This window comes from Bos taurus, chromosome 10 (genome assembly GCF_002263795.3).
Source record: "Bos taurus isolate L1 Dominette 01449 registration number 42190680 breed Hereford chromosome 10, ARS-UCD2.0, whole genome shotgun sequence".
NCBI lineage: Eukaryota > Metazoa > Chordata > Mammalia > Artiodactyla > Bovidae > Bos > Bos taurus.
In genome coordinates this window covers 18,830,769-18,851,969 of record NC_037337.1, presented here as the reverse complement: position 1 = coordinate 18,851,969, position 21,201 = coordinate 18,830,769, and the positions used below count along the sequence as shown (strand labels likewise).

The following is a 21,201-nucleotide window of genomic DNA, read 5'->3' as shown; positions in this document are numbered from 1 at the left end:
GAATGTTGAGCTTTAAGCCAACTTTTTCACTCTCCACTTTCACTTTCATCAAGAGGCTTATTAGTTCTTCTTCACTTTCTGCCATAAGGGTGGTGTCATCTGCATATCTGATGTTATTGATATTTCTCCCAGCAATCTTGATTCCAGCTTGTGTTTCTTCCAGTCCAGCGTTTCTCATGATGTACTCTGCATATAAGTTAAATAAGCAGGATGACAATATACAGCCTTGACGTACTCCTTTTCCTATTTGGAACCAGTCTGTTGTTCCATGTCCTGTTCTAACTGTTGCTTCATGACCTGCATACAGATTTCTCAAGAGGCAGGTCAGGTGGTCTGGTATTCCCATCTCTTTCAGAATTTTCCACAGTTTATTGTGATCCATATAGTCAAAGGCTTTGGCACAGTCAGTAAAACAGAAATAGATGTTTTTCTGGAACTGTCTTGCTTTTTCCATGATCCAGCGGATGTTGGCAATTTGATCTCTGGTTCCTCTGCCTTTTCTAAAACCAGCTTGAACATCTGGAAGTTCATGATTCACGTATTGCTGAAGCCTGGCTTGGAGAATTTTGAGCATTACTTTACTAGCATGTGAGATGAGTGCAGTTGTGCGGTAGTTTGAGCATTCTTTGGCATTGCCTTTCTTTGGGATTGGAATGAAAACTGCCCTTTTCCAGTCCTGTGGCCACTGCTGAGTTTTCCAAATGTGCTGGCATATTGAGTGCAGCACTTTCACAGCATCATCGTTCAGGATTTGAAATAGCTCCACTGGAATTCCATCACCTCCACTAGCTTTGTTCATAGTGATGCTTTCTAAGGCCCACTTGACTTCACATTCCAGGATGTCTGGCTCTAGATGAGTGATCATATCATCGTGATTATCTGGGTCGTGAAGATCTTTTTTGTACAGTTCTTCTGTGTATTCTTGCCACTTCTTAATATCTTCTGCTTCTGTTAGATCCATACCATTTCTGTCCTTTATCAAGCCCATCTTTGCATGAAATGTCCCCTTGGTATCTCTAGTTTTCTTGAAGAGATCTCTAGTCTTTCCCATTCTGTTGTTTTCCTCTATTTCTTTGTGTTGATTGCTGAGGAAGGCTTTCTTATCTCTTCTTGCTATTGTTTGGAACTCTGCATTCAGATGCTTATATCTTTCCTTTTCTCCTTTGCTTTTCACTTCTCTTCTTTTCACAGCTATTTGTAAGGCCTCTCCAGACAGCCATTATGCTTTTTTGCATTTCTTTTCCATGGGGATGGTCTTCATCCCTGTCTCCTGTACAATGTCACGAACCTCATTCCATAGTTCATCAGGCACTCTTATCTATCAGATCTAGGCCCTTAAATCTATTTCTCACTTCCACTGTATAATCATAAGGGATTTGATTTAGGTCATACCTGAATGGTCTAGTGGTTTTCCCTACTTTCTTCAGTTTAAGTCTGAGTTTGGCAATAATGAGTTCATGATCTGAGCCACAGTCAGCTCCTGGTCTTGTTTTTGTTGACTGTTTAGAGTTTCTCCATCTTTGGCTGCAAAGAATAAAATCAGTCTGATTTCGGTGTTTATCATGTGGTGAGGTCCATGTGTAGAGTCTTCTCTTGTGTTGTTGGAAGAGGGTGTTTGCTATGACCAGTGCATTTTCTTGGCAAAACTCTATTAGTCTTTGCCCTGCTTCATTCCATATTCCAAGGCCAAATTTGCCTGTTACTCCAGGTGTTTCTTGACTTCCTACTTTTGCATTCCAGTCCCCTATAATGAAAAGGACATCTTTTTTGGGTGTTAGTTCTAAAAGGTCTTGTAGGTCTTCATAGAACCGTTCAACTTCAGCTTCTTCAGCGTTACTGGTTGGGGCATAGACTTGGATTACTGTGATATGAATGGTTTGCCTTGGAAATGAACAGAAATCATTCTGTTGTTTTTGAGATTGCATCCAAGTACTGCATTTTGGACTCTTTTGTTGACCATGATGGCTACTCCATTTCTTCTGAGGGATTCCTGCCCGCAGTGTCATCTGAGTTAAATTCACCCATTCCAGTCCATTTTAGTTCATTGATTCCTAGAATGTCTACATTCACTCTCGCCATCTCTTGTTTGACCACTTCCAGTTTGCCTTGATTCATGGACCTGACATTCCAGGTTCCTATGCAGTATTGCTCTTTACAGCATCGGGCCTTGCTTCTATCACCAGTCACATCCACAGCTGAGTATTCTTTTTGCTTTGGCTCCATCCCTTCATTCTTTCTGGAGTTATTTCTCCACTGATCTCCAGTAGCATATTGGGAACCTACTGACCTGGGGAGTTCCTCTTTCAGTATCCTATCATTTTGCCTTTTCATACTGTTCATGGGGTTCTCAAAGCAAGAATACTGCAGTGGTTTGCCATTCCCTTCTCCAGTGGACCACATTCTGTCAGATCTCTCCACCATGACACGCCTGTCTTGGGTTGCCCCACGGGCATGGCTTAGTCTCATCGAGTTAGACAAGGCTGTGGTCCTAGTGTGATTAGATTGACTAGTTTTCTGTGAGTATGGTTTCAGTGTGTCTGCCCTCTGATGCCGTCTTGCAACACCTACCATCTTACTTGGGTTTCTCTTACCTTGGGCGTGGGCTATCTCTTCACGGCTGCTCCAGCAAAGCGCAGCCACTGCTCCTTACCTTGGACAAGGGATATCCCCTCACCGCCGCCCTTCCTGACCTTCAACGTGGGATAGCTACTCTAGGCCCTTCTGTGCCTGCTGCAGCCACCGCTCCTTGGACGTGGGGTTGGTCCTCCCTGCCGCGGCCTCTGGCCTCCGGAGTGGGGTTGGTCCTCCAGGCCACCGCCCCTGGCCTCCGGCGTAGGGTAGCTCCTCCCGGCTGCCGCCCCTGGCCTCGGGCGTTGGGGCGTGGGGTAGCTCCTCCCTGCCGGCCGCTGCCCCTGACCTCGTTCGCGGGTATCTCTTCTCGGCCGCCGCCCCGGACTTCGGACGCAGGGTAGCTCCTCTGGGCTGCCACCCCTGACCTCGGATGTGGGGTAGCTCCTCCCGGCCGCCGTCCCTGACCTCGGACTTGGGTAGCTCCTCTCGGCTGTTCCCGCGCCGTCGCAGCCTGGCACTCTCGGCCGCTGCCCCTGACCTCGGACGTGGGGTAACTCCTCCTGGCCACCGCCCTTTGGGCATGGGGTCCTCCCGGCTTCTCCCCCTGACCTCGGACGTGGGGTAGCTCCTCTCCGCTGCCGCCGGTTGCGGCCGCCGCCGTGCTTAGTGCGCAGCAGCTGCCATCCTTACTAACTCTCAGTCAATTATTCAGATTTATATCCTATATTATCAACTAGTAGCTATAAAAATATAATTTTTATAAATAGCATTCTAAGAAATACAGACAGCATATGAGAAACGTGTGTAATTTGATTTTGCTTTTCACTTTCTCTCCCTCAAAATACTTCCTACATGCCAGGCTTGTTGTAGGTACTTATAAGAAAGGGTTGTCATCATCTCATACAAAGGGGAAAAGTGCTGATAGCTTGAAAGAATATTTTGGTGTATTTGTGGGGAGTGTGCGGTGGCATGTTATCACATAAGACTAGAGCCTGAGCTGAGTTTGACATTAGGAATCAACTGTCTTCTTTCAGTGGAAAGGGTTTTAACAGTTTTTGGTTAGTTCCCTACCTCATTCTTTGACCTTTACTGTTTTGTTGTTTTCTGAATGACCTCCAACAGCCAGTATTTGTATCTGGTGCTTAAAAGCTTTTCTTAGAATCCTGGAAGGCCTTGGCTCTTGCCTGGTCCTGTAAAAGTACCTAGGAATTAACAGCTTATCTCCAGAACTGATGAGAGGTGATATATAAGTGTTAGGGCTCCTTCACCTTTCTATTTTTTATACTGTTTCCCAGAGGTTACTTTGGAATTAAAGTCCAGTTACCCACCTTGGTAGTTAGTTTAATATTGTACTCTATTTAGGCAACGTTGCCTTCCCTACGTTCCAATGCTACTTGTACTGAATCTTGGTCTCAAGGTTTGCATCCGTATGAACCCAGATTAAGATAATGGTATTTCTGGTCTGGTAGATTAATCTGTCCTTAGTTTTTCTAATACCATTGTCATCAAGGAAGTTCATGTTAAATACAAGTATTTAAAAGTTCATTACGATTTTGGTCTTATATTTCTGAAGAACATTTGATTATAGATAACAGCAGGTATAAATGTATTTATATTTTAGTTATTTTTTCAATTTATGCTCTCAAAATTTTATCCACACTGTTTTATTCATTCTTGAGGTAGATAAGAGCAGCTGTCATTTATGAGAATCATTACTGTATTACTGAGTTTACACAAGTTGAAGCATAGGTTGTTTTCCCTCCACTTATTTGTTACAGAAAAATTTTTACTAAATTATAAAATGACTGAGCTGTTTGTGGTTTTAGGGGGAAGAAAAGAAAGAGCTTTTAAAAAGCTTTAGGAAAGAGAAAAATGTGTTAACTTAAAATTTTTTAGTGGGTTAGGATGTTGTCATGTCTGTAGAAATATGTCTTAAAATTACTTACCAAAAATTTTATAGTCAGAACTTTCCTTAAAGTGAATTTAAAATCCATGTGTACCTTTCTATAGAGAATAGAATTATTTTTAATAGCATTTTAAGACAGTGTTTAAAATTTTATTATTTATATATATTCATTTTTATAGTCCCTAAAGCAGGTTGTACATGGTAGATACTTAATAAGTACTTTTTAAAAAATAGATGAGCACTTTGTTTATTTCTTTAAAAGTAATGTCTCATTCAGTTAAATAATTCATTGATTGTATATTTACTCCAGTAATTTCCTACTTTCTTCTTAGCACTGACTTGATATTGGAAATCTGCAGTAAATGAGACAAATAATTGTTCATGTGTTCATTGACTATTTGATAACAACATTTCATAGGAAGATAGGCATTAAAAAATAAATACATGTGAGGAGGTTTTTGAAAATATAAGTGTAAAGGGACTATGAGAACACATAGTGAAGGCAGGTAAAGCCTTTTTTTTTTTTTAATTGTTTTAAAGATTTATAGTATTACCAAATGGTACAGTATTACCTTTTGACTTTTGGGGGAACTGAAATGCAAGAGTTGCTCTAGAAGAGTAATATTTTTTAGTCTGGTAGTCCATAACTGTTTTTACTGGCTTATATTATGAGGGTTCTTTTGAAAGTTTTTGTACTTTCACATATATATCTTTATTTTGCTGATTGCCATGTTATTTATATTATTTGTTAGGAACTATTTATGTGATAGCTAATGTTGGTGTAATATAAACATCTTTATATTAAGTCTAGGCTCCTCTTCTCAACTAAATTAATGTCTCTTCTAAAATATATTTTTGTGTCCCAGGATCTAGTTCAGCATCTTGCATATAGGTAGGCATCTATTAAATATTTGTTGAATAAATAACATTTGTATGTGCAATTGATCTCTTAAATGCTTCGCATCTCCAAGACTCTTCAGAACCACTCAAAATCAAACTTGGTATCAGAACATTTTATGACTCTTGCTAGCTCTTTATTGTAAGTTACTTTTGAGATCCTTGCTTGGGTGGTTGTGAAGAAGAGGGAAAAGTTAACATACTGGTATTTAGGTAGGTATATGTTTGGTTTGCATGCTTGTAGTAGGATAAGAGTCTAATGAATTTGATGATATCTAAATATGCATAGGTATGCTTATCTAAAATTACTATATTTCTGAGTGGCTTAGGTTGCTTTTCAATAGGTAATTTTGATTTTTCTTTTCCATTTTTCTTAAAAAAGCAGGATTGCTTCACCGTGGAGGGGGAAGATTTGAGGCATGACTTTGAACGCTTACAACTAGCCATGGAAATGGTAGGATTTCTTCCCAAGACACGAAGACAGTGAGTTTATTTATTGTATTCCTTTACCCCCAGTAGAGATCCTTTGAAACAATTTTCTAATATTCCTGATCTAGTGCCTTTTCCATCTTAAGCATTACTTAGAATTAGGAAATTTATTTTTGTAAAAGACTTGTTTTGAATTGCTTTCTTTTGTCATGAATTCTTTGAGAATCTATTGAAAATTAGAGCTCTTCCTCCTAAAAATGTAATCCATAAACATTTGCATATTATTACAGGACTTCATGGTGCCCCCCAAACCTCTCCATGTACCTTCCTTAACTGTTGCTTTATGACGCTTGTTGTGAAGGGAAGGAAACAATGTGGGGTGTAAGGGTGGGTTGCTTAAAGTAAAAGACAGGTGAGCTTACTTTCATAGAAAGTTCTTGTCAAGTTTAGGTGAGAGACAGAAAATAGGTATAATAACATCCCTGAGTAAACTGAGTTCATGAGATGTAGAGCCCAAGTATAGGGATTATCTACTGGCTGGAAGAGAGGCATGTGTTCTTCTGAGACAGGAGGGAAGGACAATTGAGATGTAGATGTTTCACAGTAAGGGCCTAATATTAGATCATATAGTCCAGTGGTCTCCATTACTGTTTTTAAAAAAAGGCATTATAATATGATGATCAGTATAATATGATGTGGGAAAGCATTTAAAAAATGTAATAATAAAGAAATCACCTTGGTTACTTTGTTTAGAAAAATACAAATTCTAAGACCTTTCTTTTAAGGATTCTAATTCAGTTCAGTTCAGTTCAGTCGCTCAGTCGTGTCCGACTCTCTGCGACCCCATGAATCGCAGCACGCCAGGCCTCCCTGTCCATCACCAACTCCTGGAGTTCACTCAGACTCACGTCCATCGACTCAGTGATGCCATCCAGCCGTCTCATCCTCTGTCGTCCCCTTCTCCTCCTGCCCCCAATCCCTCCCAGCATCAGAGTCTTTTCCAATGAGTCAACTCTTCGCATGAGGTGGCCAAAGTACTGGAGTTTCAGCTTTAGCATCATTCCTTCCAAAGAAATCCCAGGGCTGATCTCCTTCAGAATGGACTGGTTGGATCTCCTTGCAGTCCAAGGGACTCTCAAGAGTCTTCTCCAGCACCATAGTTAAAAGTATCAATTCTTTGGCATTCAGCCTTCTTCACAGTCCAACTCTCACATCCATACATGACCACAGGAAAAACCATAGCCTTGACTAGACGGACCTTTGTTGGCAAAGTAATGTCTCTGCTTTTGAATATGGTATGTAGGTTGGTCATAACTTTCCTTCCAAGGAGTAAGCGTCTTTTAATTTCATGGCTGCAGTCACCATCTGCAATGATTTTGGAGCCCAAAAAAGTAAAGTCTGACACTGTTTCCACTGTTTCCCCATCTATTTCCCATGAAGTGATGGGATCAGATGCCATGATCTTAGTTTTATGAATGTTGAGCTTTAAGCCAACTTTTTCACTCTTCACTTTCACTTTCATCAAGAGGCTTATTGGTTCCTCTTCACTTTCTGCCATAAGGGTGGTATCATCTGCATATCTGAGGTTATTGATATTTCTCCCAGCAATCTTGATTCCAGCTTGTGTTTCTTCCAGTCCAGCGTTTCTCATGATGTACTCTGCATATAAGTTAAATAAGCAGGGTGATAATAGACAGCCTTGACGTACTCCTTTTCCTATTTGGAACCAGTCTGTTGTTCCATGTCCAGTTCTAACTGTTGCTTCATGATCTGCATGCAGATTTCTCAAGAGGCAGGTCAGGTGGTCTGGTAGTCCCATCTCTTTCAGAATTTTCCACAGTTTATTGTGATCCACACAGTCAAAGCCTTTGGCATAGTCAGATGTTTTTCTGGAATTCTCTTGCTTTTTCCATGATCCAGCGGATGTTGGCAATTTGATCTCTGGTTCCTCTGCCTGTTCTAAAACCAGCTTGAACATCAGGAAGTTCATGGTTCACGTATTGCTGAAGCCTGGCTTGGAGAATTTTGAGCATTACTTTACTAGCATGTGAGATGAGTGCAATTGTGCGGTAGTTTGAGCATTCTTTGGCGTTGCCTTTCTTTGGGATTGGAATGAAAACTGCCCTTTTCCAGTCCTGTGGCCACTGCTGAGTTTTCCAAATTTGCTGGCATATTGAGTGCAGCACTTTCACAGCATCATCGTTCAGGATTTGAAATAGCTCCACTGGAATTCCATCACCTCCACTAGCTTTGTTCATAGTGATGCTTTCTAAGGCCCACTTGACTTCACATTCCAGGATGTCTGGCTCTAGGTCAGTGATAACACCATCGTGATTATCTGGGTCGTGAAGATCTTTTTTGTATTCTTCTGTGTATTCTTGCCACCCCTTCTTAATATCTTCTGCTTCTGTCAGGTCCATACCATTTCTGTCCTTTGTCGAGCCCATCTTTGCATGAAATGTTCCCTTGATATCTCTAATTCAGTAGATCTGAAATAGACAGTTTAGGGAAAGGACATTTCAGGTAGGATAAAAAGCACTTAGAAAGTCATGGACTTTTGAAACACCACAGAAGATTCAGACAATATTAAGTCCCCTTTAGGGCTTCCCTGGTGGCTCAGTGGTAAAGAATATGCCTGCCAAGGCAAGAAACATGGGTTCAGTCCCTTATCTGAGAAGATCCCACATGCCATGGAGTGACTAAGCCTGTGCGCCACAACTACTGAGCCTGTGCTCTAGAGCCGGCAGCCACGACTGCTGAGTCCATGTGCCGCAGCTACTGAAGCCTGCAGTCTCTAGAGCCCGAGCTCTGTGACAGGAGAAGACAGCACAATGAGAAGCTTGCATACCACTACTAGAGAAAAGCCTGTGCAGCAATGAAGACCCTGTACAGTCAAAAATAAATAAACAAAATTTAAAACAAAAAGAAAAAAGTCCCCTTCAAACAACTGTATCTGTATATCTGATGTAGATACAGTTCTTAAAGTGGATTTATATAAAGCACTTTGCACAGTGCCCGACATGGTAAACACTCAAGAAATTGTAGTTATGATTATTATCCTCATATTTCTTATTTATCTGAAGACTGAATACTCTGTATTTGTACTGGTTAATTTGCTTCATTAGAATTTTAGAGTGAAATAAGCTTAAGAGAAGTCACATAAGCAAGCTGTAATTTATGGTTTTATTTTCACAGGATTTTCTCCCTTCTCTCAGCAATACTACATTTGGGTAATATCTGTTATAAAAAGAAGACATACCGGGATGACTCCATAGATATCTGTAATCCTGAAGTTCTGCCTGTTGTCTCAGAGTTATTAGAAGTGAGTGATTACATTCTCAGTTTTCATTTCAAATACTGGTAACTTTTCAGTTTTTATTTTGTGTAACTATTTTGTATGTATTAATGGGTTAATACTTTTAATTAATAGTGTTACTCCGGAAATTGGAATTATTTCTCTTATGTGTGCCAGACTGTTTAGAAGATTTGGGTTTTCTCCCCTGCTTCCCTTTGTCCCAGATATCTGTAACTCCTAAATTTACTGAATAGGATGAATATTTCACTCTCTACTATATCATGTTCTAGGTCTTCGTAAATTTTCTCCTACATAGTAGGATGTTGGTCACATTATTTTGTTGGAAGATGGGGTGTCCAGATGGGTGGAGAAAAGAGTACTACTTTTTCTTTCTTCATAGCTAAATAGGAGTCAAATGTCTTCATGTCCTATGACGTTTCTTCCCACATTAAGTTCCCCATTACCTTACTCTTTCTTCCTGGACTTATGATTCCTCATGTCTTCTCACCTAACTGCTCATCTTAAAACGGGTATAGTTTTTAATGGGTCCTCTCCTCTGATAGAACAGGAAATATGTATGTATAAACTCACCTTGAGTATATTCACATATCTCCAAATATTTTTATGTGACTGTCTATATAAACATGATCTACACAACAAAGGAAACTATAAACAAATGGAAAGACAACCTACGGAATAGGAGAAAATATTTCCAAACTATGCAACTGATGGAGGGATAGTATATGGTATCACTTATATGTGAAATATAAAAATATGATGTTGTTGTTCAGTCGTTCAGATGTCCAACTCTTTTTGACCTCTTGGCCAGCACCCCAGGCCTCTCTGTCCTTCACCATCTCCTGAAGTGTGCCCAATTCATGCCTTTTGAAGTGATGCCATCCAGCCATCATCTCATCTTCTGACACCCTCTTCTCTTGCTCTCAATCTTTCCCAGCATCAGGGACTTTTGCAATGAGTCAGCTGTTTGCAACAGATGACCAGAGTACTGGAATTTCAGCTTCAACATCAGTCCTTCCAACAAGTATTCAGGGTTGATTTCCCTTAAGATTGACTGGTTTGATTTCCCCTAAGATTGACTGGTTTAATCTCCTTGCTATCAAAGGGACTCTCATATGATACAAATGAATTTAGTTACAAAATAGGAATACTCTCATAGACGTAGAAAACAAATTTATGGTTACCTATAAAGGAAAATGGGAGGGAGGGATGAATTAGGAATTTGGGATTACCTGATACATACTACTATATGTAAAATAGATAAACAATAAGGACCTACTGCATAGCACAGGGAACTGTATTCAGTATTTTATAATAACCTATAATGGAAAGGAATTTGAAAAAGGATATGTATTTATATATATAAATAAAACTGAATCACTTTGCTGTATACCTGAAACATTGTAAGTCAACTGTGTGTGTGTGTTAGTTGCTTAGTCATGTCCGACTCTTTGCAACCTCATGGACTGTGGCTTGCCAGGCTCCTCTGTCCGTGGGAGTCTCCAGAAAAGAATAATAGATTGGGTAACCGTTCCTTTCCAAGATTATTTAGGTCAGTACGTTTTCCTTCTTCCCTCTTCACTGAGGTTGTTCCATATATTTGTCAAATAGTTTCCGTGTCGTGGCCTGCATTCTTTCCTGAGATTCCTCCAGCATCGTAAATGATTTGCTAAAAATTTATGTACCGTAAGATTCATGGATTAGGTATGTGTATATGCATGGATTGTGCCAAGTGCATAATGTTGTGTATCCTCCACTACAGTGTCTTACAAAAGAGTTTAGTTTCACAGCCCTGAAACTTCCATGTGTGTCACCTATTCAACCCCTCCCTACAAAATACTGATGTTTTTACTAGCTTTGTAGGTTTGCTTTTTTCACAATGTAACATAGATTCATATAGTATTAATATATCATGTTTTCAGACTTAATTGTTTCACTTAGCAGTATACATTTAAGATTCATCCAGTGTCTTTTCCTAGCTTGATAGCTCATTTCTCTTTATTGCTGAATATTATTCCATAATGTGCATGTGTCACAGTTTGCCTGTCCATTCACCTATTGAAAGTGAAAGTGAAAGTCGCTCAGTCGTGTCTGACTCTTTGCGACCCCATAGACTTTACAGTCCATGAAATTCTCCAGGCCAGAATACTGGAGTGAGTAGCCTTTCCCTTCTCCAGGTGAGCTTCCCAACCCAGGGATCGAACTCAGGTCTCCTGCATTGCAGGCAGATTCTTTACCAGCTGAGCCACAAGGGAAGCCCAAGAACACTGGAGTGGGTAGCCTATCCCTTCTCCAGCAGATCTTCCCCACCCAGGAATCGAACAGGGGTCTCCTGCATTGCAGGCGGATTCTTTACCAGCAGAGCTATTAGGGAAGCCCACCTATTGAAGACCATGTTAATTATTTCCAATTTTTTTTTTTTTTTTAATAATCAGTTCAGTTCAGTTCAGTCGCTCAGTTGTGTCCGACTCTTTGCGACCCCATGAATCGCAGCACGCCAGGCCTCCCTGTCCATCACCAACTCCCGGAGTTCACCCAGACTCAATGTCCGTCGAGTCAGTGATGCCATCCAGCCATCTCATCCTCTGTCGTCCCCTTCTCCTCCTGCCCCCAATCCCTCCCAGCATCAGAGTCTTTTCCAATGAGTCAACTCTTCGCATGAGGTGGCCAAAGTACTGGAGTTTCAGCTTCAGCATCATTCCCTCCAAAGAAATCCCAGGGCTGATCTCCTTTAGAATGGACTGGTTGGATCTCCTTGCAGTCCAAGGGACTCTCAGGAGTCTTCTCCAACACCACAGTTGAAAAGCATCAATTCTTTGGCATTCAGCCTTCTTCACAGTCCAACTCTTACATCCATACATATTAGTAACCTTTTGTTTTTCCTGTTAAAATATCACTTATTTTTCAAATCTTGATTCATATACTGCTTCATCTGTTTTAACTGTATTAAATGGTTTAAACAGATTGCATCAGCATAGAACAATTTGCTTCTCCTTAGCATAATTCACTATTGGCTTTGTAACATAGTTAATTGTTTACCAGTTTGTGTCCATTATAAGGTAGTGGCAGTGTTCTTTGAGATCTGTGGATGTGCTTATTTATCTAAGCTTACAATGTTTTATTATTTTGTACATACCTTGCTGTTTGTTTATTAACTTTGATGGAATGAGTTAGCCTGGTAGAAGAGGCAGGAGGGAGTACTTTGAATTGGAACTAGACTCACTCATTAGAAAGGAGTTCCAGAATGTGGAGTGTGGTATCTGAAAGCTGTAATTTTGAAGGTCATGAGGGTCAGAAAATAGATCTTTCAGACAGGACTTCCAGGCGATATTTTAGTCGTTCATTTCATATTGTGGTGATACAGAGCACTGTGGCTCGTAATCTTTCTTAGAAGTTTAGGCATTCAGCAAGTACCAAGGCTTCTGGTCCGAGTGAAATATTTCTTTTTTGGTGAGAGACTAATGAGAGCAATTTAGGAAATTTAAAGAGGAACTCAGGTGTTTGTAAAAAAAAGGAGTGGGGGGCGGGAATCCAATTCTGAAAACTGGGCTTACCAGTGTTAAAGTTAGACTAACAACTAAGTGTGATTTGATAGCAAATCTCACCTTTTGAATTCAAGCTTCTTAAATTCCTTCTTATTTGGAGTGGTTCCTCTTTATAATTTGGAGTGGTTTGAGGAATGAAGTTTTAATAATAAGTAGAAAGAAGATATATCTTCAAAGTTAAGGAGCTAGACAAGATCTGACAACACCTACCAGAGTGTCCTGCCTATAGTTAGACCTTATTTTTATTTATCATTATTTTGTTTAAAAAGTTTTTTTGTCCCTAAGGCTTGTGGGATTTTAGCTTCCCAACTAGGGATTGAACCTTGGCCCTTGGCAGTGAAACCACTGGGTCCAGACCACTGGACTGCCAGGGAATTCCCCCATGAAGTTTATTTATTCTGCACTGGGTCTTCATTGCTGCATTTGGGTTTTCTCTAGTTGTGGTGAGAGGGGGCTTCTCTCTTCATTGTAGTGCACTGGCTTCTCATTGCGATGGCTTCTCTTGTGGAGCTTGGGCTCTAGCAGGCTTCAGTAGTTGCAGCTCTCAGGCTCTAGAGCACAGACAGGCTCAGTAGTTGTAGCACGTGGGCTTAGCTGCTTCATGGCATGTGGGGTCTTCCCAGACTAGAGGTCGAACCCATGTCCCCTGCATTGACAGGCAGATTCTTAACCACTGCCACCAGGGAAGTCCAATAAAATTTAAAGACTATTTGGAAAATTATAAAGGTAGCTGATTAAAATTTGAATTCAGTAATATTTTCTTAGGTTGCTTATTAATTCCAAATAAGATAAGTGTATTTTATGTGATTATGTTATGTGTGTAGACTTGTGTATGATCATTGTCAAGTTTTAGTGCCAGCATTAAATCAGCTCCTTAAAATGAATTGGGTAGTTTTTCATTCTTTAAAATCTTTTTTCTGCATTTAATAGAAGAATCATTAGCAAGAATAATATGTTTGTTAAAGATATGAATAATATCAACCCTATGACCAATGGTATTTAATGTTCCTCCAATTAGTTTTATGTTGACTGATTTTTCAGGATTTTAAAATCTGGTTTGAGTTAATTTTGATGATTTGTGTTTTTCTGAGAAATAATTTGTTGATTAAATGTTTAAAGCTTACTACTTTTGTATTCATTGTGAATACTTTGTTAATGTTTAAATTATTTTTCTCTATGATGTTAGCTTTCTATTCATGTTTCTTAATGTTCTTTCTACTCATGTTTTCTTCTGATACATAATTTGTCTTTCATTTCTTATATACCTGTTATGTATTGATTTATATTTTTATCATATTTTCTCTTTTCTGTTAAATTATGAAATATTTTTTAGAATATATATGAAAAAGTTAAAATAAATACCTGTAGACTCAAAATATTATCCAAATAATAAAATATTACATGTAATTGAAGTCTACTGTGTACTTTGCCCAGCAGAAGTATAAATACTACTATGAATTTAGTTTTTTTCCAAGTTTTTATTAATTGAAATTTTAAATGCGGTCAAAAGTGGAGAGATCCCCAAGTACCCATTGTTAAGCTTCACCACTTATTAATGTGGCCTGTCTCTTTTCATCTGTATCTTCACCTCTGTTCCTTCCCAATTCTTTTAAAACAAATTCTAAAATAAAATCCCAGTTATCTAAAAGCTAAGGGCTATGTTTGTAAAAATATTCATAATAATTAGGAAATTACTGTATAGCACAGGGAACCCTACTCAGTACTCTGTGATGGCCTGTATGGGAAAAGAATCTTTAAAAAAAAGGTGAATATATATATAAAAATATGGCTTTGCATGTGGCACAGTGGTAAAGAATCTGTCTGCCAGTGCAGAAGACGCGGTTTTGATCACCCAGTTGGGAAGATCCCTTAGAGTCAGAAATGGCAACCCACTCCAGTATTCTTGCCTGAAAAATTCCATGGACAGAGGAACTGATGGGCTGCAGTCCATGGAGTTGCAAAGTGTCAGACACAACTGAGCAGGCATGCACGTATATTTACAATGGATTCACCTTTCCGCACACTCGAAACTGACACAACACTACAAATCATCTATACTCCCAAAATTTTTTTTAAAAATTCACAATGTTATTAAAACATCTAAAAATAAATAAGTTGGTTTTTAGTCTCAGCTATATAGTCAGTGTTGAGATTTTCTTTTTTTTTTAATGATTTCCCTACAATTTCTTGTTTTTCATTGAGTTATAATTGAGATACAACAGTAGTTCCAGCTGTTAAACATAATACAATATATTTCAAATATACAAAATACAATATATTTCAAAATGATCATAGTAAGTCTAATCAACATCTTTCAGGATACATAGTTACAAAAAGTTTGTTTTCTTGTGATTTGGATTTCTAAGACCTTTTTTAGCAACTTTTAAATATGGAATACAATTTTTATTAACTGTTGTTACCATGTTGTGCGTTCCATTCCCATGACGTGTGACCTTTATATTGTATCTTGAAGTTTGTACCTTCTGCCTTGAATTTGTTGTTGTTGTTCAGTTGCTCAGTCATGTCCAACTCTGCCACCCCATGGACTACAGCACGCCAGGCCTCCCTATCCTTCTCTATCTCCCAGAGTTTGCTCAAACTCATGTCCATTGAGTGGGTGATGCCATCCAACCATTTCATCCTCTGTCGTCCCCTTCTCCTCCTGCCCTCAATGTTTCCCAGCATCAGGGTCTTTTCCAGTGAGTCGGCTCTGCTCATCAGGTAGCTAAAGTATTGGAGTTTCAGCTTCAGCATCAGTCCTTCCAATGAATCAGTTCAGTTCAGTCACTCAGTCATGCCTGACTATTTGCGACCCCATGAACTGCAGCACTCCAGGCTTTCCTGTCCATCACCAACTTCCAGAGTCCACCCAAACCTATGTCCATTGTGTTGGCAATGCCATCTAACTATCTCATCCTCTGTCATCCCCTTCTCCTCCCACCCTCCATCTTTCCCAGCATCAGGGTCTTTTCAAATGAGTCAGTTCTCTGCATCAGGTGGCCAAAATATTGGAGTTTCAGCATCAACATCAGTCCCTCCAATGAACACCCAGGACTGGTCTCCTTTAGGATGGACTGGTTGTATCTCCTTGCAGTCCAAGGGACTCTCAAGAGTCTTCTCCAACATCACAGTTCAAAAGCATCAATTCTTCTGAATATTCAGGGTTGATTTCCTTTAGGATTGACTGATTTGATCTCCTTGCTGTCCAAGGGACTTACAAGCATCTTCTCCAGCACCACGGTTTGAAAGCATCGACTCTTTGGTGCTCGGCCTTCTTTATAGTCTAACTCTCATGTCCGTACATGACTAATGGAAAAACCATAGCTTTGGCTATACAGACCTTTGTCAGCAAAGTGATGTCCCTGCTTTTTAATACGCTATCTAAGTTCATCAAAACTTTCTCCCAAGGAGCAAGATCTTGTAATTTCATGACCGCAGTCACTGTTGCAGTGATTTCGAAGCCCAAGAAAATAAAATCTGTCACTGTTTCAATTTTTTCCCTATCTATTTACCATGAAGTGGTTGGACCAAATGTCATGATCTTATTTTTTTGAATGTTGAGTTTTAAGCCAGCTCTTTCACTCTCCTCTTTTACTTTCATAAAGAGGCTCTTTAGTTCCTCTTCGCTTTCTGCCCTTAGGGTAGTATCATCTGCATATCTGAGGTTATTGACATTTCTCCTGGCAATCTTGATTCTAGCTTGTGCTTCATCCAGCTTGGCATTTTGCATGATGTACTGTCTATATAAGTTAAATAAACAGGGTGACCCTATACAGCCTTGACGTACTCCTTTCCTAATTTTGAGCCAGTCCATTGTTCTGTGTCCAGTTCTAACGGTTTCTTCTTGACCTGCACACAGAAGGCAGGTATTTCCATCTCTTTAAGGTCTTAATTTTCCAGTTTGTTGTAATCAGTGTAGTCAAAGGCTTTAGTGTAGTCAATGAAGTAGATGTTTTTTCTGTAATTTCTTGCTTTTTCTATGATCCAGTAGATGTTGGCAATTTGCTCTCTGGTTCCTCTGTGTTTTCTAAATCCAGCTTGTACAGCTGGAATTTCTTGGTTCACATACTGTTGAAACCTAGCTTGAAGGATTTTGAGCATTACCTTGCTAGCATGTGAAATGAGCACAACTGTATCATAGTTTGAACATTTTTTGGCTTTGCCTTTCTTTGGGATTGGAATGAAAACTGACCTTTTCCAGTCCTGTGGCCACTGCTGAGTTTTCCAAATTTGCCGGCACATTGAGTGTTGCACTTTAACAGCATCATCTTTTAGGACTTGAAATAGCTCAGCTGAAATTCCATCACCTCCACTAGTTGAATTTAGTTTTTATCATTCCCATTCTTATTTTTATATTTTCAAAATAGGTAGATGTGTCCATGAAGAATATATAGTTTTGTTCTGAATGTTTTCACACTTTATATGTGTTATACTGTATGTATCATTCTAAAACTTGACTTTTTGACTTAATTTTTTTTTTTTAAGATTTTTCAGTGTTGGCTTATATATTGTAGATTCTTCTTTGAGCTGTTGTATAAAATTCTCTTATATGAATAAAACATAATTTTTCTTTTTTAGTGGGGAGTGAGGTTATTTGTAATTTTCCATTTATAGATAGTAGTATGATAGGCCTTGTACATGTATCCTTGTTAACATGTGTGAGAATTATTCTAGGATATAATTCAAGGGGAAAAATCTTGTCTATGGTATATACACATATTGAGCTTTATTGTTACTGACATATTACTGTCGATAGTGATTATACCAATTTATATAAGGTTATGGAAGTCACCTTTGCCCATGTTGTTGGCAATTTACATTTGTTTGTTCCTTTAAAAACATCTTACATCTGTTGCATAGGTCATTCATTTTCCGATGTTCAGTTTTAATAATAATTGCTTGCATGAAGAAATACTCCTCAGAATATTACAGTTTTTTTTTTTATATGTTTTTTCTTAGTTTTGTCATTTTGTGTAATCTGCATTGATAATTTGATTCTTGAAATATTTTAAATATATCTGAAAGGTTGAGGTTTTTATATTTAAACTTTGGCTATTCAGCTTATGTAATCTGCATTATTGATAATTTGATTCTTGAAATATTTAAAATATATCTGAAAGGTTGAGGTTTTTATATTTAAACTTTGGCTATTCATCTTTGAAGTTAATTTGCCTCAATATGTTTCTGTTGTTTGGAATTTGAAGATTCAGCAATGGATGCTCCAAAAGAAGGTTTATTTTCTTTATGGTGTAATCTTATTTTAAAACATGATTGACTTGTCATGAGTTTGCTGGTGGCAGGGTAATGACTCACTATTGTTTTATAAGTATAAAAACATGAACTGAAGTGATACATGAGAAATTCATGATTATTTTGGCTTCGGTAGAGAGAGTAAGAATAAAGGAAGCATCAGCTTTATTTTGAAGTTTAACATCTGTAAGTGAGAATAAACATCTGAAACATCAGTAACTATCCATTGCAATGTTCTTGGAATTCAAGAAGTATTGTTGTGCTGTCCCTGGTGGTCCAGTGGCTAAGACTCCACGCTCCCAAAGCAGGTGACCTGGCTTTGATTACTGGTCAGGGAGCTCAGATCCCATATGCCACAACTTAGACTTGGTGCAGCCAGATAAATTTAGTTAATAAATAAGAATTAAGAAAAAAAAGTATTGTCGTTTTTTAGTCCTTGTATCTGGGTTGTGGGATTATGACTGACTGTCTTAAAATATTTTTTGTGCTAATGTATATTTTTCATACTCTGCACAGTGAAACATGTTTCTATTATGATCAGAAAGAAAACTTTAAAAAGACTAAACTGTCTTATTTACCCTTTGTGTCTTTTCTGTGGGGAAGAAGGGTGAGTGGGACACTTAAATTCCACTTTGACCAGAAATTAAATTGCCCAGTGTATTGTCTTTTTGTTTTTTCTCTATTGCATATTTGCTTTTCTCATTATTTTTTTCTGTTTGACATTTCAATAAGTAATTCAACCATTGTTATAAATCTTATATTGAATTTACTTTTCTGCTTTATAGGTTAAAGAAGAGATGCTATTCGAAGCATTAGTTACAAGGAAGACTGTGACAGTGGGAGAAAAGCTTATTTTACCATACAAATTGGCAGAGGTATGAATAGATTTTCTTTGAAATCAGGGAGCTCTAAGTGCTTTTTGAAGTTTAGGTTTATATTCTTGCTCTTAATAGAATGAAAATGACAGTAGTGTTGATTGAAATATTTTCTGGGCTCTTGAAACTTGATTATGAATTTTCTATCAACTTGGAAACTTTTAAAGTTGAATGTGACTTAAAACAGTATGCTTACATTTTTCTCTAATGATCTTAATCTCATCACCATTTTTAATTTTCAATTGATTTATATAGGTAGGTAGCAGTATTTGACACAAATGGTTTTTCCTTCTTGAGCGCATCATATCTCCTGGCACATCATACTCTTGGGTTACTTTTTCATTGTTGCCCACTCCTTTGCAGTTCTTTTTGTTTGTTTTTTTTTTCTTCTTCCTGATTCTGTTGATAAAGGATGGGGTTCCATAGGACAGTCTTTGTCTTTCCTTCTGTATACTTTTTATCTCAGTTGTCTCACTCAGTCCCATGGCTTTAAATATCATCTGTATAGTAAGGCTTCCATTAAAGTTTTATTGCTACAGGGAGCCAATATTACTGTTTTACCACTCAAGTATATGAAAGTGAAGTGAAGTGAAAGTCGCTCAGTTGTGTCCGACTCTTTGTGACCCCATGGACTATGCAGTCCATGGAATTCTCCAGGCCAGAATACTGAAGTGGGTAGCCTTTCCCTCCTCCAGGGGATCTTCCCTTCCCAGGGATCATACCCAGGTCTCCCACATTGCAGGTGGATTCTTTACCAACTCAGCCACAAGGGAAGCCCAAGAATATTGGTAGTATATAGGAGTAGGAAAATTATTGAAAGGTCTACTACTTTATGGTGAAATTTTACAAAAATGATGAGAAATCATAGTGATGATTATTATAAAGATAGGATAAGAATATGAGACTAGAAGACACAGAGGTGGGAAAATAGTAATTTAAGTGTAGAGAATGCTTTCTAGGCAGACGTTGATCCATTTATCCCATATTTTTTGGGTCTCTCCTGATTGTACCTGTAAGTCCATGTTTCTTCATTATTCAGGTATCTTATGTCATATTTTATAGTTGCCAACTTTGAGAGCACCTTTGTAGACCACAGAAAAAGTCAAACCATTTAAGAGTTTTGCTCTTCTTTTACATAAATCAATGCTTTTATATTTTCTTTCTCAACTTTTTTGATGATTAAATATTTGTTATGTTATTTGATCTTTTAACTTTAAATTCAGCTTTCTGAGATTATTTTTGTTGCCCCTGTTTTATTTTGGTTTATGTTTGTTTGGTCTGGAAGATCCACTGGAGTAGGAAATGGTACCTCAGTCCAGTATTCTTGCCTGGAAGAATCCATGGGCAGAGGAGCCTGTGGGCTGCATCCCTTGGGGCTGCAAAGAGTCAGACACGATTGAGGGACTGAGCATGTTTGTTTGGTATATTTATTTATTTAGTAAATATTTGAAAAAGCTTTTTGTGCCTAGAATTGTACTAGGCATTATGGGTAAAATGAAGAGCAGTCCTTAAGGATTTTAGTATTGTATCTGAAGAGCAATGGAAAGAAGTGTTTTAAGCAAAAAAGTTGCCTTAGAGGTTTTTTTTTTTTTTTTTTTTAGGACAATCTGACAGCAATGTGAACAATCAGTTGGAGGAGAGTGTGTTAGTTTCCTGTAGCTGTGTAACAAGCTTTAGTGACTTAATACAACACAAAGTTATTATCAGAAAGTTTCTGTGGATCTGGGGCTGGGTTAGCTGGGTCCTCTGCTCAGGGTTTTACCAGGCTGAAGTCAAGATATTCTTGGTGGCTCTTCTTTAATCTGACTCAACATCCTCTTTCAGGTTCACAATTTGTTGGCAGGATTCACTTTCTTGTAGGACTGAGGTCCATAATTTCTTGTTTGCTGTCAGGGGCCATTCTCAGCAGCTGGAGTGTACTTGGCATTTCCTATCATGTGGTCCTGTACACAACACAGCAGTTTACTTCTTCAGGTCCAACATGAGAACCTCTGATGCACGCGCTCACTCCCTAGTAAGCCACCTCTACCTGGGACAGTATCTCTTGGGTTGACTAAAAATTTCAGCTGATTTGGGGCCATAATTATATATTTAAAATCCCTTCACCATTGTCATATAACATAAGATAGTTATAGGAGTGAAATCCATCATCTTTACAGTCTTTTTGTCACTAATTGTGAGGGGATTTAGAGAGGGAGGGGATTTAGAGAGCATGTATACTCAGTGATGGGAGTCTTGGGAACCATCTTAGGATTCTAACACAGAGGGCAAGAGTAAATGTGCAAAGATGAGTTTGGAGGCTGTAGTAGTTACTACTCCTGAGAAGAAAGATGCTTGCTGCTGTATCTAGAAAGGTGACATTCTGATAGGGAGAAATGGGTGTATTTAAAAATTTAGAAGATTAAGTCAACAAGA

The 21,201-nt window shown here is 38.6% G+C and overlaps 1 protein-coding gene across 1 annotated transcript in view; it reads left to right on the top strand.

Annotated features, from left to right (window-relative positions):
* Positions 1 to 21,201, top strand: part of MYO9A (myosin IXA) — a 388,889-nt gene that overhangs the window by 209,577 nt on the left and 158,111 nt on the right. The window contains 3 exon segments of the mRNA XM_024997927.2: positions 5,757 to 5,857; positions 8,999 to 9,125; positions 18,697 to 18,786. Of these exon segments, the coding sequence (XP_024853695.1) occupies positions 5,757 to 5,857; positions 8,999 to 9,125; positions 18,697 to 18,786 (318 nt within the window).